General features: G+C 49.5%; 1 protein-coding gene across 1 annotated transcript; it reads left to right on the top strand.

Annotated features, from left to right (window-relative positions):
• Positions 1–14: 14 nt before the first annotated feature.
• On the top strand, positions 15–23,215 carry SLC39A13 (solute carrier family 39 member 13). The gene is made up of 10 exons (XM_073541591.1): positions 15–166; positions 9,470–9,690; positions 11,114–11,227; positions 12,292–12,431; positions 13,466–13,558; positions 16,486–16,575; positions 16,738–16,788; positions 16,867–16,999; positions 18,108–18,207; positions 19,795–23,215. Exons 2-10 carry the CDS (start codon positions 9,471–9,473, stop codon positions 19,868–19,870), a joined length of 1,017 nt encoding a protein of 338 aa, XP_073397692.1. The 5' UTR covers positions 15–166; position 9,470; the 3' UTR covers positions 19,871–23,215.
• Positions 23,216–24,153: the final 938 nt, after the last annotated feature.

The following is a 24,153-nucleotide window of genomic DNA, read 5'->3' as shown; positions in this document are numbered from 1 at the left end:
CGGAAGTGCTCGGTGGAATGCTTTCCGCCGCACGCCGGAGGCATGACGTAATGGTTCCGGGGGAGGTGACACGTGGCTCCGGCTGAGGGGCGGGGAGTTGGGCGGAGGACGCCGGGGATGGCCGGGAACCAGAGGAGAACCGAGAGCCGGACCGTGATTAATTCTGGTATGTATGGCGGGGATTTGTGCGGGTTTGGGGCTGAGAAGTGGCTGCAGAGCGGGTCTGGGGGACAGTGCAAGCTGGAGGTGGACTGCAAGTTCCAGCATGCCTGCCATTCCTCACATAACATCCCTAGGCCAGGATGCACGAGGGACTACAAGCCCCAGCAAACCTGGCAACCCTGCAAACTTCACTCTGCTTCACTTTTCTTTTTGTTGCTGTAGAACTACAAGTCTCAGCAACTTTGGAGTAGCAAAAATGCAGTAATGATGCCCCGAATGCCCCCGTATACAGTAATGCCTCGAATGCCCCCGTATACAGTAATGATGCCCCCGTATACAGTAATGATGCCCCGAATGCCCCCGTATACAGTAATGATGCACCGAATGCCCCCGTATACAGTAATGTGCCCCGAATGCCCCCGTATACAGTAATGATGCCCCCGTATACAGTAATGATGCCCTGAATGCCCCCGTATACAGTAATGATGCACCGAATGCCCCCGTATACAGTAATGCCTCGAATGCCCCCGTATACAGTAATGATGCCCCGAATGCCCCCGTATACAGTAATGATGCCCCGAATGCCCCCGTATACAGTAATGATGCCCCGAATGCCCCCGTATACAGTAATGATGCCCCGAATGCCCCCGTATACAGTAATGATGCCTTGAATGCCCCCGTATACAGTAATGTGCCCCGAATGCCCTCTTATACAGTAATGATGCCCCGAATGCCCCCGTATACAGTAATGATGCCCCGAATGCCCCCGTATACAGTAATGATGCCCCGAATGCCCCCGTATACAGTAATGATGCCCCCCGAATGCCCCCTTATACAGTAATGATGCCCCGAATGCCCCCGTATACAGTAATGATGCCCCCGTATACAGTAATGTGCCCCGAATGCCCCCGTATACAGTAATGTGCCCCGAATGCCCCCTTATACAGTAATGATGCCCCGAATGCCCCCGTATACAGTAATGATGCCCTGAAGGCCCCTTATACAGTAATGATGCCCCGAATGCCCCCTTATACAGTAATGTGCCCCGAATGCCCCCTTATACAGTAATGATGCCCCGAATGCCCCCGTATACAGTAATGATGCCCCCTTATACAGTAATGATGCCCCCTTATACAGTAATGATGCCCCGAATGCCCCCGTATACAGTAATGATGCCCCGAATGCCCCCGTATACAGTAATGATGCCCCGAATGCCCCCGTATACAGTAATGATGCCCCCGTATACAGTAATGATGCCCCCGTATACAGTAATGATGCCCCCGTATACAGTAATGAGGCCCCCCGAATGCCCCCGTATACAGTAATGAGGCCCCCCGAATGCCCCCGTATACAGTAATGAGGCCCTCCGAATGCCCCCGTATACAGTAATGAGGCCCCGAGTTGCCCTCATATACAGTAATGTGCCCCAAATGCCCCCTTATCTGAATAAGTATTGATATCCTGTATACATTAATGATGCCCCGAATGCCCTCATATACAGTAATGTGCCCCGAATGCCCCCTTATACAGTAATGATGCCCCAAATGCCCCCGTATACAGTAATGATGCCCCCGTATACAGTAATGATGCCCCCCGAATGCCCCCGTATACAGTAATGAGGCCCCCCGAATGCCCCCGTATACAGTAATGAGGCCCTCCGAATGCCCCCGTATACAGTAATGAGGCCCCGAGTTGCCCTCATATACAGTAATGTGCCCCAAATGCCCCCTTATCTGAATAAGTATTGATACCCTGTATACATTAATGATGCCCCGAATGCCCTCATATACAGTAATGTGCCCCGAATGCCCCCTTATACAGTAATGATGCCCCGAATGCCCCCGTATACAGTAATGATGCCCCGAATGCCCCCTTATACAGTAATGATGCCCCGAATGCCCCCGTATACAGTAATGATGCCCCGAATGCCCCCGTATACAGTAATGATGCCTTGAATGCCCCCGTATACAGTAATGATGCCCCGAATGCCCCCTTATACAGTAATGATGCCCCGAATGCCCCCTTATACAGTAATGATGCCCCGAATGCCCCCGTATACAGTAATGATGCCCCGAATGCCCCCGTATACAGTAATGATGCCCCCCGAATGCCCCCGTATACAGTAATCATGCCCCGAATGCCCCCGTATACAGTAATGATGCCCCCGTATACAGTAATGTGCCCCGAATGCCCCCGTATACAGTAATGTGCCCCGAATGCCCCCTTATACAGTAATGATGCCCCGAATGCCCCCGTATACAGTAATGATGCCCTGAAGGCCCCTTATACAGTAATGATGCCCCGAGTTCCCCTCGTATACAGTAATGATGCCCCGAATGCCCCCTTATACAGTAATGTGCCCCGAATGCCCCCTTATACAGTAATGATGCCCCGAATGCCCCCGTATACAGTAATGATGCCCCCTTATACAGTAATGATGCCTCGAATGCCCCCTTATACAGTAATGATGCACCGAATGCCCCCTTATACAGTAATGATGCCCCGAATGCCCCGTATACAGTAATGATGCCCCGAATGCCCCCGCATACAGTAATGATGCCCCGAATGCCCCCGTATACAGTAATGATGCCCCGAATGCCCCCGGATACAGTAATGATGCCCCGAATGCCCCCGTATACAGTAATGATGCCCCCGTATACAGTAATGATGCCCCCGTATACAGTAATGATGCCCCCGTATACAGTAATGATGCCCCCGTATACAGTAATGAGGCCCCCCGAATGCCCCCGTATACAGTAATGAGGCCCCCCGAATGCCCCCATATACAGTAATGAGGCCCTCCGAATGCCCCGTATACAGTAATGAGGCCCCGAGTTGCCCTCATATACAGTAATGTGCCCCAAATGCCCCCTTATCTGAATAAGTATTGATACCCTGTATACATTAATGATGCCCCGAATGCCCTCATATACAGTAATGTGCCCCGAATGCCCCCTTATACAGTAATGAGGCCCCCGTGTACAGTAATGAGGCCCCCGTATACAGTAATGAGGCCCCCGTATACAGTAATGAGGCCCCCCGAATGCCCCCGTATACAGTAATGAGGCCCCCCGAATGCCCCCGTATACAGTAATGAGGCCCTCCGAATGCCCCCGTATACAGTAATGAGGCCCCGAGTTGCCCTCGTATACAGTAATGTGCCCCAAATGCCCCCTTATCTGAATAAGTATTGATACCCTGTATACATTAATGATGCCCCGAATGCCCTCATATACAGTAATGTGCCCCGAATGCCCCCTTATACAGTAATGATGCCCCCGTATACAGTAATGATGCCCCGAATGCCCCCTTATACAGTAATGTGCCCCGAATGCCCCCTTATACAGTAATGGTGCCCCGAATGCCCCCTTATACAGTAATGGTGCCCCGAATGCCCCCTTATACAGTAATGGTGCCCCGAATGCCCCCTTATACAGTAATGATGCCCCGAATGCCCCCTTATACAGTAATGGTGCCCCGAATGCCCCCTTATACAGTAATGGTGCCCCGAATGCCCCCTTATACAGTAATGGTGCCCCGAATGCCCCCTTATACAGTAATGGTGCCCCGAATGCCCCCTTATACAGTAATGGTGCCCCGAATGCCCCCGTATACAGTAATGGTGCCCCGAATGCCCCCGTATACAGTAATGGTGCCCCGAATGCCCCCGTATACAGTAATGATGCCCCCGTATACAGTAATGATGCCCCGAATGCCCCCTTATACAGTAATTATGCCCCCGTATACAGTAATGATGCCCTGAATGCCCCCTTATACAGTAATGATGCCCTGAATGCACCCTTATACAGTAATGATGCCCCGAATGCCCCCGTGTACAGTAATGATGCCCCGAATGCCCCCGTATACAGTAATGATGCCTCCTTATACAGTAATGATGCCCCCCGAATGCCTCCTTATACAGTAATGATGCCCCCCGAATGCCCCCTTATACAGTAATGATGCCCCACGAATGCCCCCTTATACAGTAATGATGCCCCCCGAATGCCCCCTTATACAGTAATGATGCCCCCCGAATGCCCCCTTATACAGTAATGATGCCCCCGTATACAGTAATGATGCCCCCTTATACAGTAATGATGCCCCCGTATACAGTAATGATGCCCCCGTATACAGTAATGATGCCCCCGTATACAGTAATGATGCCCCCGTATACAGTAATGATGCCCCCGTATACAGTAATGATGCCCCCGTATACAGTAATGATGCCCCCGAATGCCCCCTTATACAGTAATGATGCCCCGAATGCCCCCTTATACAGTAATGGTGCCCCGAATGCCCCCTTATACAGTAATGGTGCCCCGAATGCCCCCTTATACAGTAATGGTGCCCCGAATGCCCCCTTATACAGTAATGGTGCCCCGAATGCCCCCTTATACAGTAATGGTGCCCCGAATGCCCCCTTATACAGTAATGGTGCCCCGAATGCCCCCGTATACAGTAATGGTGCCCCGAATGCCCCCGTATACAGTAATGGTGCCCCGAATGCCCCCTTATACAGTAATGATGCCCCCGTATACAGTAATGATGCCCCGAATGCCCCCTTATACAGTAATTATGCCCCCGTATACAGTAATGATGCCCTGAATGCACCCTTATACAGTAATGATGCCCCGAATGCCCCCGTGTACAGTAATGATGCCCCGAATGCCCCCGTATACAGTAATGATGCCACCTTATACAGTAATGATGCCCCCCGAATGCCCCCTTATACAGTAATGATGCCCCCCGAATGCCTCCTTATACAGTAATGATGCCCCACGAATGCCCCCTTATACAGTAATGATGCCCCCCGAATGCCCCCTTATACAGTAATGATGCCCCTCGAATGCCCCCTTATACAGTAATGATGCCCCCCGAATGCCCCCTTATACAGTAATGATGCCCCCCGAATGCCCCCTTATACAGTAATGATGCCCCCTTATACAGTAATGATGCCCCCTTATACAGTAATGATGCCCCCTTATACAGTAATGATGCCCCCTTATACAGTAATGATGCCCCCGTATACAGTAATGATGCCCCCGTATACAGTAATGATGCCCCCGTATACAGTAATGATGCCCCCGTATACAGTAATGATGCCCCCGTATACAGTAATGATGCCCCCGTATACAGTAATGATGCCCCCGTATACAGTAATGATGCCCCCGTATACAGTAATGATGCCCCCGTATACAGTAATGATGCCCCCGTATACAGTAATGATGCCCCCCGAATGCCCCCTTATACAGTAATGATGCCCCCCGAATGCCCCCTTATACAGTAATGATGCCCCCCGAATGCCCCCGTATACAGTAATGATGCCCCCCGAATGCCCCCGTATACAGTAATGATGCCCCCCGAACGCCCCCGTATACAGTAATGATGCCCCCCGAACGCCCCCGTATACAGTAATGATGCCCCCCGAACGCCCCCGTATACAGTAATGATGCCCCCCGAACGCCCCCGTATACAGTAATGATGCCCCGAGTTGCCCCCGTATACAGTAATGATGCCCCGAATGCCCCCTTATACAGTAATGATGCCCCGAGTTGCCATCGTATACAGTAATGATGCCCCGAGTTGCCCTCGTATACAGTAATGATGCCCCGAATGCCCCCTTATACAGTAATGATGCCTCGAGTTGCCATCGTATACAGTAATGATGCCCCGAGTTGCCCTCGTATACAGTAATGATGCCCCGAGTTGCCCTCGTATACAGTAATGATGCCCCGAGTTGCCCTCGTATACAGTAATGATGCCCCGAGTTGCCCTCGTATACAGTAATGATGCCCCGAGTTGCCCTCGTATACAGTAATGATGCCCCGAGTTGCCCTCGTATACAGTAATGATGCCCCGAGTTGCCCTCGTATACAGTAATGATGCCCCGAGTTGCCCTCGTATACAGTAATGACGCCCTGAGTTCCCCCATATACAGTGCTGATGCCCCTGGTGTGAGCCACACTTGAGGGTCCCTGATATAGGGGTATGGTGAGCGCTGTAGGGGGTGTCATGTTGGGTTTATAAGTAGCTCTATACATAAGAGCAGGTGTCGGTGTGCGCTGGATCCGCCGGTTCTCATAACATGCTGGGAGTTGTAGTTTCCCAGCAGCTGGAGTGCGCCGGGGGCCGCCCCCTGTGTGAGGGGCCGTCAGCTCATCTGGGCATGATACGTTCGTTATATTGTGTTCTCGATCCGTTACCAGTCATGTGACTCGGCGATAGATTTATAAATGGCGCAGCGTGAGCCGGGAGGGCAGGTGTCGCCATCGCGGGTGTGCTGTGTGGTCCTGGTTACTTGATGGGACCACAGTGCGCTGCGCTCAGGTCTCGTCTCTGACTTTGCTTTATTTCATATTTATTTTCTGTTGTACAAAATTTCCTACATGAAGTGTAAAATCTTCTGTGTTTTACTGAGATCCCGAAAGTCTCCCGCGGAGAACGCCGACGTGTAGCCCTGTCCTGGAATGACTGTGGATTTGATGCCTGCGGGCCTGGATTATTGTGTGCTGATATTCTGGTGCTGGGTGTGTGCAAATATGACGTCAGACGTGTTTTATAATGTCCTGGAGGTGCAAGTCGTGAGCTGTTATGTAAGGTGACAGCAAGAAATGTGATCCCCGGAGCCTCGTTAGTGGCAGAAGTTATGGGAGGAGGATTAGTGATGGTGTGGGTATGGGGGAGAGGATGTGCGGGTATGAAGGAGAGGACACACAGGTGTGACGGAGAGGATGTGCAGGTATGAAGGAGAGGACACACGGGTGTGAGGGAGAGGATGTGCGGGTGTGGGGGAGAGGACACACGGGCGTGGGGGAGAGGATGTGCAGGTACGAAGGAGAGGACACACGGGCGTGGGGGAGAGGATGTGCAGGTACGAAGGAGAGGACACACGGGCGTGGGGGAGAGGACACACGGGCGTGGGGGAGAGGACACACGGGCGTGGGGGAGAGGATGTGAAGGTACGAAGGAGAGGACACACGGGCGTGGGGGAGAGGACACACGGGCGTGGGGGAGAGGATGTGCGAGTATGGGGAGAGGACACACGGGCGTGGGGGAGATGTGCGGGTATGAAGGAGAGGACACATGGGCGTGGGGGAGAGGATGTGCGAGTATGGGGAGAGGACACACGGGCGTGGGGGAGAGGATGTGCGAGTATGGGGAGAGGACACACGGGCGTGGGGGAGAGGATGTGCGAGTATGGGGAGAGGACACACGGGCGTGGTGGAGAGGATGTGCGAGTATGGGGAGAGGACACACGGGCGTGGGGGAGAGGATGTGCGAGTATGGGGAGAGGATGTGCGAGTATGGGGAGAGGACACACGGGCGTGGGGGAGAGGATGTGCAAGTATGGGGAGAGGACACACGGGCGTGGGGGAGGGGATGTGCGAGTATGGGGAGAGGACACACGGGCGTGGGGGAGATGTGCGGGTATGAAGGAGAGGACACACAGGCGTGGGGGAGAGGATGTGCGAGTATGGGGAGAGGACACACGGGCGTGGGGGAGAGGATGTGCGAGTATGGGGAGAGGACACACGGGCGTGGGGGAGATGTGCGGGTATGAAGGAGAGGACACACAGGTGTGGGGGAGAGGATGTGCAGGTATGAAGGAGAGGACACACGGGCGTGGGGGAGAGGATGTGCGAGTATGGGGAGAGGACACACGGGCGTGGGGGAGATGTGCGGGTATGAAGGAGAGGACACACAGGTGTGGGGGAGAGGATGTGCAGGTATGAAGGAGAGGACACACGGGCGTGGGGGAGATGTGCGGGTATAGGGGAGAGGATTATTAGAAGAGCAGATGTGCAGGTACGAAGGAAAGGACACACGGGTGTGGGGGAGAGGATGTGCGAGTATGGGGAGAGGAGACACGGGTGTTGGGGAGAGGATGTGCGAGTATGGTGAGAGGACACACGGGTGTGGGGGAGAGGATGTGTGAGTATGGGGAGAGGAGACACGGGTGTGGGGGAGAGGATGTGTGAGTATGGGGAGAGGAGACACGGGTGTTGGGGAGAGGATGTGCGAGTATGGGGAGAGGACACACGGGTGTGGGGGAGAGGATGTGCGAGTATGGGGAGAGGAGACACGGGTGTGGGGGAGAGGATGTGCGAGTATGGGGAGAGGAGACACGGGTGTTGGGGAGAGGATGTGTGAGTATGGGGAGAGGAGACACGGGTGTGGGGGAGAGGATGTGTGAGTATGGGGAGAGGAGACACGGGTGTTGGGGAGAGGATGTGCGAGTATGGGGAGAGGACACACGGGTGTGGGGGAGAGGATGTGCGAGTATGGGGAGAGGACACACGGGTGTGGGGGAGAGGATGTGCGAGTATGGGGAGAGGACACACGGGTGTGGGGGAGAGGATGTGCGAGTATGGGGAGAGGAGACACGGGTGTGGGGGAGAGGATGTGTGAGTATGGGGAGAGGACACACGGGTGTGGGGGAGAGGATGTGTGAGTATGGGGAGAGGACACACGGGTGTGGGGGAGAGGATGTGCGAGTATGGGGAGAGGACACACGGGTGTGGGGGAGAGGATGTGCGAGTATGGGGAGAGTCCGCGGGGGGAGATGCTGCTCAGGAGAGGGGGCACAGGGAAGATGGTGCAAGGAGGATAGGACATAAGAGCTTGGAGGGGAGGATGCGGGAAGAGGATGATCAGCGGAGGAGTGGACGCGGAGGGGACATGGTGGAGAGGGGGTGCAGGGGGATTTGGACACGTCTAGGGTTGCGCGGGGGGAGGGCGCAAAGGACAAGATACAGGCGCATGGGGAGTAGTGCGCGCGGTTATTGGCGGCCATCCTCACGTCCTTCCTTCTCATTGAACCTTCTCCCGGTTATGTTTGTGTGATCTTTCGTTTTTTGTGACCCGAGGTTGGTGGTCTTGTCGGTGGGATTATTTTCGGCTTCTCCTGAGTGAGGTGACAAGTGATGTCCAGGATTAAGCTGGGATTATGTGGGGTCTTTTTTCTGCAGTTTTTCATGTTTTCAGAGTTTTTTGCTGCCTGTGATCTCTCTCTGGTCCTCGGTGGCAGGGGTAACACTGCACGGGATCATTACTCAAGAGCTGAGGTTGTTTCGCCTGAGGTTTCGCCCCATGGGGTTTTTCAGAGGGACAGTTTTGCGCCCCATTGGCCAGCATGGTGGATCGGCAGTGGAGCTTGCGCTCTGCTGGGTGACTGGTTGATGTTACTGAGCGCTCCCCTTGCTTCCCATGCAGTTTTAGGGCACATGTTGTTGCGCCCCACGGTGTCGGCCCACCATGTCTCAAGCTATTTTAATCTTTATTTCTGGTCTTGTTCCTCTTTCCGCAGGATGATGTGGGTCAGGATTCTGCCCTGGCTGCTCTTTGCATGTGGGGGGCTCCACCTCAGCTCTGCTTGCACCCCAGGAAGTCGTGCCTGTGAAAATGCCAACACCTCCGCTCTGGACGCCTGGATCTGCTCTCTGATTGGCTCGTTGCTGGTGGGACTCAGCGGGGTGCTTCCGTTACTGGTGATTCCAGTTGAGGCGGGCACCACGCTCAGATCTGAAGGTACGAGCAGAGTGACAAGTTCAGCAAACTTTCAGCATCCATCATGGAAGCTCTCGGTTGTGTTGTTACTCTGTTATTCCTCCTGGAAACCTCTGATTGTTACCATTCCTCTTGTCAGTGCAGTCTGTGCGTTCAGTCTGACACTGTCAGAATTTGTAGGGGAAATCTTAACATCCAACTAATCAATCTAGTAGTTTATTTCCAGGCAGAACAACAGAGGCACTGTGCGGAATTACAAGAGACAGTGCTCCAGAATTATTTTGTGGGGTCCATTCATTTACCACAACAGTCAAACTAGACCCTAAAAACTGTGTATGGTGAGAAAACCCCTAATGTACGACTTAGACATCGCTAAATGCAGAGTGTCAGCAGATCACCGTCCCAATGCATCTTGAGAAAGTTTTTAAAAGAAAGCGGCCATGTTTTTCTAACTCTGCAAAACCATTTTAACCCTTTTGGCGACTTCCCGCATACACGTACAGAGTGGGCTCGGGGGATAAACCCCCTGCGTGCACTGCGGGTGCCGGCTGTGTGATACAGAGCGCGTCCTGTGGCCGGGCTTCATAGACGACTGGCAGCTTTTACAATAATCGGCAATTTCTGCAGTGCACAAGCGATCAACTGAGCGCCCGTCATGGCCCAATAATAACATTGAAAATATTAAAAAAAAAAAAAATCCCCCTTATTCTTAGAACCTAAATAAAAATGTAAATAAATTTAACATTTTATCACGGTCTCATCTATTAATATAACATTTATTCCTGATGATAAAAACACCCAAAAATTTGCAGAACTGCAGATTTTTTTTTTTCATTTTTTTTTTTGTTATTTTGCATTCTGCAGAAAATGGAATAAAAAGAGATTGGACTTCCAAAACGGTAATGATAAAAACAACAGCTCGCACCGCAAAAAATCCATCCCCCGTGCAATGTTATTGACCGAAAAATATCTGTAGCGCTAGGAAAGTGCCAACAACAACTTTTTTTTTTTTTTTTTAAACTTTTTTTTTTTTTTTAAACAAAAAGTTTGACATAAACACAAGCGGATGGCGTCATTTAATGCCACAACTCAATTCGTCCTGAAAAATACAAGCTCCGATGGAAAAAAAAAAAAAAAAGAAAAAAAGTTCTAGGTCTTGGGAGGAAGAAACAGAAGCGTTAAGATGGATGAAAATTGGCTGCGCAGGGAAGGGGTTAACGTGGATGGTTCTGCTGTAAATCCCAAAATGTGGCTGCAATGTGCAAAACTGTGACCCGGCGATGACTAGAAGAAATCCCGGTATGAGCTTCCCCCCCGTGTGAGCGCTCCTTGTGTGACCGCTGCACACTTTATCCGCCCCCCGTGATGACCTCCGCACCCGCCATTCATCACTGCCTCCATTCATTCTCAGTAACGGACATTTATTCGGTGTTTCCGTTTCCAGAAGGCGCCAAGAGGCTGAAGCAGCTGCTGAGTTTTGCCATTGGTGGCTTATTGGGCGACGTGTTTGTTCATCTCCTGCCGGAGGCCTGGGCATACACCTGCAGCGCCACCACAGGTATGTGAGCCCCCCGGGGGCGCTGCCACGTCTCGTGTCTGTGCGGAAGCTGCGGTCTGTACGGGGCAGTAAAGGGAATATTTAAAGCACCGGCAGAGCTATTAACTCGCATTATAAGAGGATATCCCCCTTCTTTTTTTTCTCGTAAAAATGGGAAAAGCCTGGTGTGAAATATATAAAAAAAAAAAATAACATATACTTGCGTACCGATCCCTGTACTGCTGCCCCGGGGTCCCTTATGGTCCAACTTGGGGATAGTGTGTAATTGCTGCAGTCCATCACTGGCCACAGTCATGATGCAGCGGTCACACGCCGCCCCCAACCCGTATTTTTTAGGGTAAGAGATGATTGGAGCCTCTATCAGGCGTCTCTGGGATGTTTACACTGCCATCTCTAGGACCACCACTAGTCGGCGATGCCCACCCAAGCTGCTTAGGGAGTAATACTGTGTATTTCAGAATATTATGCTGCAAGGGTTAATAGGTTTTAACTTTCTGTACCGCAGCGTTCCCCTATCGAAGTGAACGGTATTGCGTAAGTGGGGAAATAGTTAGCATTTTTATTCCTGCAAATCTCAATATCAGACAGAAGAGTTCATGCGATAAAGTCTGGTGACTGCGGACTTGTACCTGCACGTCAGTACCCGACCGGCAGGTGAGAATGTGGGAACGTGCAGGACGTGGGGGATATCACAGGACATGAAGCACAGGCTTGTGTTACCCCAGTGCAGCGAAAAGGGGGTAAAAGTCCTAGACATTCTCAGTGGAGTGGGGCGCACCGCTGCTGTCAGTCCGCTGCTTGCACAGCACTCCTCCAATCGTATGGGGATACTGTCAGGTATCTGCGGACCGCTCACCCTATGTGGACACCAGACCCCTTTATCTGTGCAGTGTCAGAAGTGAGGACCATTTCATGCTTCGTTCAGACCTGATGGAGCTCGAGGCTTGGCTTTTATGGGGAGGTCTCTTCGTCCATGTGTCCCGCGTCCCCCCCCCCCTTTCCGGCTGGTTCCCGCGCCCCCTCGGGCCGGCTCCCATGTATAATCTGACTTCTCCTCCCGGCAGGCAGCGCTCAGTCTCTCCAGCAGCAGCGTCTCCTCGGCCTGTGGGTGATCATCGGATTCTTCACTTTCCTCATTTTGGAGAAAACATTTACAGATGAAAAAAATGAAGAACAGACGACGACCGGAGCCGATGGTGTGCGGGTGAGAGTCCCACGGGAAATACTTGGTTATGAGAGGTGTCCAGGAATTATACATAGTGAGGAGCGAGCAGGCTGGGATAAGGCGTTATCAGGCTCAGGTGCTGGCAGATTATTTTCAGCGCGCTCGAACAATATGTTCTAGTCCCCGCGGCTGCATGTCTCTGTTCGACAGCCGCAACACATGCAGGGATTGTCTAACAAACAGTCTCTGCACGTTTTGCGGCTCTCTAAACGCCACGAAAAATGCAGCCGCGGGGACTGGAACATAGTATTCCAACACGCCGAAAATACTCTGTTAGCACAGGAGCGTGATAACACCATATCCCAGCACGCTCACTCGTCACTAATTATATACTGATAGGTCGTCATCATCAGATCAGTAGGGATCCACCACCCGGCCCCCCCCGCGCATTAGCTGCTGTTCTCAGTACTGCAGATCTGTTCCCACTCACTTCAGCAGGTGCTGCAGTACCAAGAACGGTCGTTTTTGTACACCGCTTAGTCCACTATTATGCTGCGGAGTAAATCCGCCCTCCTGTACATCATGACGTTCTTAAGGATATAAAGTTATTCTCGGGCTTACTGTGCGCTGCTTGACCGGAATGAATTCACCACAATGTGAGAAATTTGACCATTTAATTCCCTACGCGTTTCAAAGTGTGAACCACTTCTTCAGGGGTTGACATATGTCAACCCCTGAAGAAGAAGTGGTTCACACTTTGAAACACGTAGGGAATTAAATGGTCAAATTTCTCACATTGTGGTGAATTCATTCCGGTCAAGCAGCGCACAGTAAGCCCGAGAATAACTTTATATCCTTAAGGATTTGCATTGGAGGTCACGCAGTGGACCTTCGGGCGTGCAGCAAGCTGACGGCGAGTCTATATGCTTATACCTCTCCTGGAAAGGGTGAGTAGACTTTTTTCATATCTATTCCATTTATCACCAGATAAGACCCTATTGCGCTCTTTTGTTTCCTAGTCTCATTATATTAGTACATCATGACATGGCATAATTGTGTTCTTTCTGTTTCAGAATCTTCCCACTGACAACCTCATGAATGGGAAACATGGGGGAAGCAAAAAGGGGAGCGCATCGCAACCGAGACCCAAGAATGACAGTATTAAGGTCAGTACCTGATATATAGTGTATACTGACTGCACATTATACACAGGAGCGGCTGTATAGTCCCTGATGTATAGCGTATACTGACCGCACGTTATACACAGGAGCGACTGTACACTCCCTGATATATAGTGTATACTGACAGCACATTATACACAGGAGCGGCTGTATAGTCCCTGATGTATAGCGTATACTGACCGCACGTTATACACAGGAGCGACTGTACACTCCCTGCTATACAGTGTATACTGACAGCACATTATACACAGGAGCAGCTGTACACTCCCTGATATATAGTGTATACTGACAACACATTATACACAGGAGCGGCTGTATACTCCCTGATATACAGTGTATACTGACCGCACGTTATACACAGGAGCAGCTGTACACTCCCTGATATATAGTGTATACTGACAACACATTATACACAGGAGCGGCTGTATACTCCCTGCTATACAGTGTATACTGACAGCACATTATACACAGGAGCGACTGTACACTCCCTGATATATAGTGTATACTGACAGCACATTATACACAGGAGCGGCTGTACACTCCCTGCTATACAGTGTATACTGACAGCACATTATACACAGGAGCGACTGTACACTCCCTGATATATAGTGTATACTGACAGCACATTATACACAGGAGCGGCTGTACACTCCCTGCTATACAGTGTATACTGACAGCACATTATACACAGGAGCGACTGTACACTCCCTGATATATAGTGTATACTGACAGCACATTATACACAGGAGCGGCTGTACACTCCCTGCTATACAGTGTATACTGACAGCACATTATACACAGGAGCAGCTGTACACTCCCTGATATATAGTGTATACTGACAACACATTATACACAGGAGCGGCTGTATACTCCCTGATATACAGTGTATACTGACCGCACGTTATACACAGGAGCGGCTGTACACTCCCTGATATACAGTGTATACTGATGGCACGTTATACACAGGAGCGGCTGTACACTCCCTGATATATAGTGTATACTGACCGCACATTATACACAGGAGCAGCTGTACACTCCCTGATATATAGCGTATACTGACAGCACGTTATACACAGGAGCAGCTGTACACTCCCTGATATATAGTGTATACTGACTGCACATTATACACAGGAGCAGCTGTACACTCCCTGATATATAGTGTATACTGACAGCACATTATACACAGGAGCAGCTGTACACTCCCTGATATATAGTGTATACTGACAACACATTATACACAGGAGTGGCTGTACACTCCCTGATATATAGTGTATACTGACAGCACATTATACACAGGAGCAGCTGTACACTCCCTGATATATAGCGTATACTGACAACACATTATACACAGGAGCGGCTGTACACTCCCTGGTATATAGTGTATACTGACGACATGTTACACACAGGAGCAGCTGTACACTCCCTGATATATAGCGTATACTGATGGCACATTATACACAGGAGTGGCTGTACACTCCCTGGTATATAGCGTATACTGGCGGCATGTTACGGACAGGAGAGGCTGTATACTCCCTGCTATATAGCGTATACTGGCAGCATGTTACGGACAGGAGAGGCTGTACACTCCCTGCTATATAGCGTATACTGACAACACATTATACACAGGAGAGGCTGTACACTCCCTGCTATATAGCGTATACTGGCAGCATGTTACGGACAGGAGAGGCTGTACACTCCCTGCTATATAGCGTATACTGGCAGCATGTTACGGACAGGAGAGGCTGTACACTCCCTGCTATATAGCGTATACTGGCAGCATGTTACGGACAGGAGAGGCTGTACACTCCCTGCTATATAGCGTATACTGACAGCATGTTACGGACAGGAGAGGCTGTACACTCCCTGCTATATAGCGTATACTGACAACACATTATACACAGGAGAGGCTGTACACTCCCTGCTATATAGCGTATACTGGCAGCATGTTACGGACAGGAGAGGCTGTACACTCCCTGCTATATAGCGTATACTGACAACACATTATACACAGGAGAGGCTGTACACTCCCTGCTATATAGCGTATACTGGCAGCATGTTACGGACAGGAGAGGCTGTACACTCCCTGCTATATAGCGTATACTGACAACACATTATACACAGGAGAGGCTGTACACTCCCTGCTATATAGCGTATACTGGCAGCATGTTACGGACAGGAGAGGCTGTACACTCCCTGCTATATAGCGTATACTGGCAGCATGTTACGGACAGGAGAGGCTGTACACTCCCTGCTATATAGCGTATACTGACAGCATGTTACGGACAGGAGAGGCTGTACACTCCCTGCTATATAGCGTATACTGACAACACATTATACACAGGAGAGGCTGTACACTCCCTGCTATATAGCGTATACTGGCAGCATGTTACGGACAGGAGAGGCTGTACACTCCCTGCTATATAGCGTATACTGACAACACATTATACACAGGAGAGGCTGTACACTCCCTGCTATATAGCGTATACTGGCAGCATGTTACGGACAGGAGAGGCTGTACACTCCCTGCTATATAGCGTATACTGGCAGCATGTTACGGACAGGAGAGGCTGTACACTCCCTGCTATATAGCGTATACTGACAACACATTATACACAGGAGAGGCTGTACACTCCCTGCTATATAGCGTATACTGGCAGCATGTTACGGACAGGAGAGGCTGTACACTCCCTGATATATAGCGTATACTGACAACACATTATACACAGGAGAGGCTGTACACTCCCTGCTATATAGCGTATACTGGCAGCATGTTACGGACAGGAGAGGCTGTACACTCCCTGCTATATAGCGTATACTGGTGGCATGTTACGGACAGGAGCGGCTGTATACTCCTGGTATATACTGTATTCTGACAGCTTTTTGTGCAATCATCTTTGTCTTATTCGCTACAGGTCAGTGGCTACCTCAACCTACTGGCCAACACCATCGATAACTTCACCCACGGCATGGCGGTGGCCGGCAGCTTTCTGGTCAGTAGGAAGGTAAGTCCGAATAAGCATTGTTGGGTTGGTCCTTCTGGGCTTCTGTAGGACTCACTGCTGAGTCTTTGGACTTTGGCGTCTTCAGTTCTTCATTGTGCTGTTCCTCTGTACTTCTACCTGGAAACGTAGTTGTGTGTTCATGTGATGTATTATTTCTTCCAGGTGGGAATTCTGACAACGGTGGCCATCCTGTTACACGAGATTCCCCATGAGGTCTGTGCGGCGCTGTGATCTGGCGATCCTCCATGCTCTCCCCTCCTTCACCTCTCTAATACTCTGCTCCTCTTACAGGTTGGGGATTTCGCTATTCTCCTACGTGCCGGGTTTGATCGCTGGAGCGCGGCCAAGATGCAGCTAATGACTGCGATGGGAGGAATCCTGGGAGCTGGATTCTCTGTCTGCGCTCAGTCACCCAAGGGAGCTGGTAACTGTGAATGGCGTTTGTGTGAGCAAAGGGTTAAGTGAGCACCAAAAGGAAGAACTCTGGGTCACCTGCGCTGCATAATGTGTCCGCCGCGCACGGTGTCCTCCGCGGGCTGCATACGGTGTCCACCTACACGCTGCATACAGTGTCACGCCGCACAAAGCGTCAGCCACTGGCGGTGTCGTAGGTGTCCGTCACGTGCTGTTTAAAAGCTCCACGTTCTCAAACCTCTGTCCTGGACAATCCATTTCTAGTGCAGCCATTTTTTTCCTTCCCTTCTAAGAGCCTTTACGTGGACTCGGCCGTACGAGATCTTGTGTTTTTTATAGGATGAGTTGCAGATTTAAAAGCTCTAGTTAAAAAAAAATTCCTGCATTTCCACATTTTTTCCCCGCGGCATCTAAGGTCACAGTTATGGTTGTCAGCTGGGTAATATACATACGGTATACGGCACCTGATATGTGGCCATGTGTACCTCACATATGGGGTCTGTGAGAGATTGTGACATTCTGTATCAGACACAACGCTTCTAAAGCAAAATGAAAAATAGGGGTCCAACTTTCTTAAGTTTTGGGTTTTTTTTTTTTTTTTTTCAAACCATGACTGCAAAAGTTCTAAGGCAACAAATAGCTGGTCTCCTCTTTCCAGCCGGATCCAGTGGTGACGTTTCACTCGTCCTTTTGTCCTTTGTGTGTATAGGATGTCTGGCAGCCTGTCAGTGACTTTGGGGTCAGATGCCTCACCGCCAAAGTCATGGCTTCCATCTCTGAGCGCTAATGTGCCAGTGGTGCAGTGTGAAGCCTCGACAGCCGCCTCAAAACAAAAAAAAAAACGGTGATGGATCACGGAGGAAGGAAAGTTTGTTTTTTGTTTTTTTTTTGCCCTTTTTTTTTTGCCTTTTTTCTTTTTAAAGTTATGATAAACGTTGTAGAATCAGAATGGCTGAAATCCTGCGCACAAGGCAGGTAATGGGGGGCACTCACTCTTCTCCTCTCACCTCCTCACACTTGTCGCTCCTTCCTAATCTGGTGGCCGGAGTCTTTCCTGTGCATGGATGATACAGACAGACGGACATTATACATTACTGATTGCCTTTATTTCCGCACAGGTGAAGCTGTGGCCTGGATTTTACCGTTCACGTCGGGCGGGTTCCTGTACATCGCGCTGGTTAATGTGCTGCCAGACCTGTTGGAAGAGAAAAGCACAAGGTAAGTGCACGTGTAACGTGACGCACGGTCCAGGGTAAAGACTAATGTGATGTTTCCAGGCTCCTCTACATCAGAGCTTTCATGGCTGGAGAATAGGAATATTTGTGAAGCAGGGTGTCCATTATTACAAGGCCTCTAATCTGAGATCAGGATCAGACACTAATGGGTTAATGGGATGTGGCCTTGTATAAAGATTATCCATCTGACTTTAATCCCACAGTCTGTCCACGTCTGAGCGTCTGTGGCTGCGTCCACATGGATTGGATGTGTGGCAAATTCTCTGGCAAAATCGGTACCAACAAAACCGTTAAATCCATGTCCGCCCTTCTAGGAAGATCGTGGTGCAGACTTTTAGGCCAGCTCACTTATTACGCGGTCTTAACGAAATTTCCACTGCGCTTTACAGTAAAAACGTTGTAGATGAGATATTACGAAATACTGAAGAGAAAGCCGGGAACGACTACTGACCCGTGCTGCCGACCCAATATCTGCGGCACAGCGTTGTGTTGTCGTTATTCACCGTTTGCCATGAAAAGTGCTAAAAGGAACCTGTCAGCAGATTTACGCTGCCTGAGCCACGGGCAAGAAGAATCTGGGCCTGCTGCACAAATACTTTCCATAGCCGGGGAGGAGACTAGTCTAGTGCAGGTGATTGACAGGTCTCTTGCACAGTGGTAGACTTGTACCATCCGGGGAGGTGCAGTTCGAGCCCAGTTCCCGGATCTATACAGCGTATTTTCTTGGAACATTTTGGAGACTAGCGTGTCTCCTGGCGGCAGGAGAACAGCCGGGCTCTCCTTCTTCCTATCTGTGGTTTGGGCAGCGAGACTCTCCAGGCAGGTTCCCTTTAAGTCCATGGTATCTCCAGCATTTGTGCTGTGTAAGCCATAACGATATCCTTGTAAACTAGTGTGGATATTACCGCTGCAAATTTGATGAAGGATTTCTACTGCAGAGATTTTGCAGGAATTCCTTATGTGATAGCTTTCTTCCATGTACGCTGAATAGGGTGATGAGAAAATGCCGACGTCTCTGTTAGCGGCTCTTGTCCCCAGAGAACAGTAGGATCAGGCATGTGGATGTGCATCAGCCCCATCCTCTCCAATATTTGTGTAGAGTCAGGATGTTAGCTCTTGTTCAGCTGACACCTTCTTTGCTCCACATTCACCCTACCTTTGTGGAGCTTTTAATCCCAGATGATTGTGCTGAAAACTTCTCCAAAGTTGTCATTAGCTGCCCTGTTATGGGTACTGTGGATCTGCGGCCCACCGATTCTACAAGCCCTAGCCGCATGCCCAATCTGTGCCGAGGCTCCTGTAATCACACTACGTGATTAACAAGTTCTCTCTTCACATAATAGCCGCTGGTAATGCCCTACCCGGATTTTGTATCTCTACCTGCAGCTGTGACCGACATTGAGTTTCCTTCCACGCTCCCTCATATCTGGGTGTGATGAGCATAGTCCGAGACCGTAGCACTCAGCCCTAATATAGTTATGGCTTCTCATACACGTGCACAATTCTCCATTGTGTGCCACCTTTCCGTCCAGTGTTTGTATCAGACTTTGCTTTCTGTATCCTCTCCCAGGAATTCCCTGATCCAAGTCCTCCTGATTAGCTGTGGGATCGCTGTGATGACAGTCCTGTCCTTAACGGTGGAGTGACCTCAGCGTTGTGTCCTCTGAGAGCTGACGAGCCTGCGCTACCGGACATGGGATATCCGCACATGAAATGTCCCTGCCAGCACAGACACGTGTGCGATCATTCATGACGTCCTCCCCTGGACACGTCACCATCGGCCTGAAGGAGACCGTGCCGAGTTTCGTTACATTCTTTATTCGTGGCCTTGCCATGTGCCTCATTTTGTGGTCCTCTCCGTGCAATGCTGTGTCACCTATAGCTTCCATGTGTCCCGCTGCTTCCTCTGTCTGTTTGCATACACTCCTGCCTTTATCCATGTTCCTGTGTGTCCAGCTTTTCCGTTTTCGTGTTTGTGTCCACGGTCTGTGTATTTGGACGAGATCTGCAGGTACTGAAAAAGGGTCCGGCGACCCGATCCTCCTCCGTGCAGAGATATGTTATTATACAGTGTTATATGGACAATGCCCGAGTGCACGGTCCGCACACTCACCAAGGTACTGTCCCGGATTTTCTTCGTTGACGCTTCAGAACCACTGATGTTTTACGTGTTTTTTTTAACAGTTTTAAAGCAATAAGAATATAGAGAGGAGGGTCTTGTGTCTGCAGGAAGACCCTCTAATAAGGCGAGCGACTGCCAGCTCGCAACTGTGTAAATCTACCAATGCATTGCATCCCGTGCTAGGCAGGAAGCCGACCTGCACCTTTTATCCTTCTGTCATTTTTAGGGCCAAAATTTTGCACAGATTATTTTCTTAATATATTTTTACAAGGATCAGAGTTGTATTTTACTGATGCAAAGCTCCTAATCCCCTGCAAAAGTCATGGATTTAAAAGCGTCATCCAGCACCCTCACCTCCGCGTCTGATGTGCCGATGACGTGATGATGGCACACACCTGCCGAGACGCATGCACACATCTGTGAGCGGGGGTCCTAATACCGTCGGCCCAGAAATGAGGGGCTCTGAACAAGTGCCGATGACGTGATGACTGCACACACCTGCCGAGACGCATGCACACATCTGTGAGCGGGGGTCCTAATACCATCGGCCCAGAAATGAGGGGCTCTGAACAAGTACCGATGACGTGATGACTGCACACACCTGCCGAGACTCATGCACACATCTGTGAGCGGGGGTCCTAATACCGTCGGCCCAGAAGTGAGGGGCTCTGAACAAGTGCCGATGATGTGATCACTGCACCTGCCGAGACGCATGCACACATCTGTGAGCGGGGGTCCTAATACCGTCGGCCCAGAAATGAGGGGCTCTGAACAAGTGCCGATGACGTGATGACTGCACCTGCCGAGACGCATGCACACATCTGTGAGCGGGGGTCCTAATACCGTCGGCTCAGAAAAGAGGGGCTCTGAACAATTACCGATGACGTGATGACTGCACACACCTGCCGAGACGCATGCACACATCTGTGAGCGGGGGTCCTAATACCGTCGGCCCAGAAATGAGGGGCTCTGAACAACTTTTAAGAAAAATGAGCCCCTGCATGTCGTGAATATTGAAGGCCGTGTATATAAGTATCCAGTACAGATCTAGGAGCCAAGAATGGGCCAGCGCTGGTTCCAGCAGTCAGAGAAGGGATTATGGACCTGGCGCTAAATGCAAACCTCTCACCCAGCCATCCGGGTTATACAGGCGAGAAATTGGTTCCAGGAGTCATTCCATTCCTTCACTTCTGGTTGTGACGCTGGACTTCTAGCACCGGACTGGAAAAAGTTGCAGCGATTTTCTATCCAGCTATGAAGATCGCACCGGTGCACAACGTTATGTGCAGAAATATGTGACCCTCAACGGCTCTGGTACAGACGGGGAGCTCAGGAGCTTGCAAAAATATACCACCCCAATCTTGGTAAAACCAAGTCTATATTACAAGGTTTTATATGGGATATTAGTATCTATAACAGTGGCATATAATGTATCTAGATATATATAGAGAGAGATACCTATCATACAGAAATGGGTCTAGTAAATCCCAGTAAAGATTATGGCACCACATGTAGCAATAAAGCTTATTGAGGGGAGCTAGGAAGAGGGATTGTGAGGGTCTCCTGTATGAAGGGGCAGTGTACCCGAAAGTCCGAATGAAGAGGTGCACTTAACCATTGCAGGCCTGCATTGTATGCAGTGGTCGGCAGATGCTTCTCGTGCCTTGAAAAATAAAGCTCAGTCCGATATTAAGACTAGAAGCCTCATAGCAGTCCGGACCTGAAACCGACATGATGATAAAATGTGAAATTCTCTAAAAGGGGTTATTGTCGTCTTATTAATTGGGTAAGATCGCAGACTGGTGGTAATGAGCAACGCTAAAGTTTTCCTCCTTATTAAAAAATTTCTGTTCTCGAGTGAATTTTCCGCTGTGGATTTTGCTGCGCATCTGCAGCAAAACGCCTTCAAAATCCACAAGTGTTACAAACCGATTTGCTAAGAGTTTCATTTTGCACGGCAAAAAGTGAACTCTGCAGTAAATCGGCACGTTCAGATTTTAAGGTCCGCGCCAAAGATCAAATTCTGCTGAATATTTTTGTGTTTTTGGCTCGTGGATGAGGTTTGATAAGACTTCAATACGCTGCGGATTTTCCACCTGTAAATTTGGATGGAAAATCTGTTCGCCTCGTCTGGGCCTTTCCTTGAGATTATTTGTAGCCACCAAGAACAAAGACTTCCGGATGGGCCGATGCGCGGTCGCAGAGTATGAGTGTCGTAAGGCGCTGTGCACACAGGTTTTTAAAGCGGATCAGCTTTGAGGAATGCTTTAAACCTCCTGAAGAACCTGTTTCTGTTGTAAATCCTCTTTGCGCCTTCTGGATCATTTATTCTTGTGCAGTGTTAGTCCTCTGATATTCTTCCTGGTAATCTATAAATACTTGGATATCTGGGAAGTCCTGTTTGCCTTTTGCAGTATGTTCCTGCGCACTTACAGCGCCCCACTCAGGGACGGGTGGAATCCACAAGCAGGTTGGTAATGTATTCATAAATTTCCAGGAGGAATAACAGAGGAAGAAAAGAGCTTTCAGAATTTACTGTAAGAGTTTATTTTAACCCAGAACTGGATTCACAACTACACTTCTCAGTATAACTCACTTCTGTATATCTGCGCATATGTTTTATTTGGCGGTCACATGGAGCATTGTGCATAAGACAAATCCAAGTTAGACCCCAATGAAGGAGTGAACGAGACGGACCCCCCGTCACAACCCGGTGATAGATCTGTGTATATGTGTATAGAGAGACAGTTTTTACAAGAGTTGGAATAGATCTAATTTTGCATTCTTCTTTACCTGGAGAGAGTTGTTATATTCTTTTGCATGAGATCTTAAAATAATAATAAAAACTTTTCTATTTATTCATGATAAAGACGTCTCGTCTCTCATCTTGTTTTGACTTTTAATCCAGCAACCCCTGCTAATCCGGCCTGTGAAATAAATAGTCTTAAAGGATTTCGGAGGAGACACCTTTGAGGCAAATTTTGATGTAAATGTATTTTCAGCAACAAAAATAATATAATTTATCTTTTTAATCGGGATTAATAAAAAAAAAATTGGGAGTGTTTTTCTTCATCATCTTCTATTTGTCATTGCAGATAGACTGCGGAATGAGATACCAGTGAGCAGTCAGTGAGCTCGTACTCTTCTGTAACACTTACCTCTCTTCTCCATCCTCTGTGTATCTCTGTACATATCAAAATGCATACTGAGTTACCAGTGATTTATTAGTGAACTCATTATAAGGCTTATCTCTTTTCTCCTATGTATGACAATACGTAGCAAACAAGGGGGGGGTATTGAGAAGAAGAATCACACACACATCATGCAGCGGTTTTCTAGATAACTTGGAACTGGATTCACAGCTACACCTCTCAGTACTGCTGTATAAAATTATGCTGTCGTTTTACTGTAACGGTTTATTTTAGCCCAGAACTGGATTCACAACTACACTTCTCAGTATAACTCACTTCTGTATAACGTCCTCCATGCTGCTGCTTCTAGATAGTGTTTCTCTCATCCCAGTGTTGGATTCATATCTACTTTTCTCAGCCCTGCTATATCATGGCCTCCATGTTGATTCTTTCTAGTAATTGTTTATCTCACCAATTTAGTGAATTCAGAACCAGTGGTTAGTAATGCTGCTTTCTCATAAATGTTTATATCACCCCAGTGCTGGATTTACAGTCACACAGCTCAATACTGCTGTATAATGTCCTCCATGCTGCTATGTACTGACAGGAGAGCAGGAATCTATCATATCGGTGCGCTTCGTATGGGAGACCTCATAGTAACTAGTCTTCGCCCATT

This window comes from Dendrobates tinctorius, unplaced genomic scaffold, assembly GCF_039654945.1.
Source record: "Dendrobates tinctorius isolate UK_male_01 unplaced genomic scaffold, ASM3965494v1 ptg000124l, whole genome shotgun sequence".
Classification (NCBI taxonomy): domain Eukaryota; kingdom Metazoa; phylum Chordata; class Amphibia; order Anura; family Dendrobatidae; genus Dendrobates; species Dendrobates tinctorius.
This window is presented reverse-complemented; position numbering and strand designations above follow the sequence as displayed.

Excerpts from the sequence above, each read along its gene's own strand:
- SLC39A13 (XM_073541591.1), top strand. The coding sequence starts at position 9,471 with ATGATGTGGGTCAGGATTCTGCCCTGGCTGCTCTTTGCATGTGGGGGG. Across the intron at positions 12,432-13,465 it reads CCGGAGCCGATGGTGTGCGG|AATCTTCCCACTGACAACCT; the intron begins GTGAGAGTCCCA and ends TTTCTGTTTCAG. Across the intron at positions 13,559-16,485 it reads CCAAGAATGACAGTATTAAG|GTCAGTGGCTACCTCAACCT; the intron begins GTCAGTACCTGA and ends TATTCGCTACAG.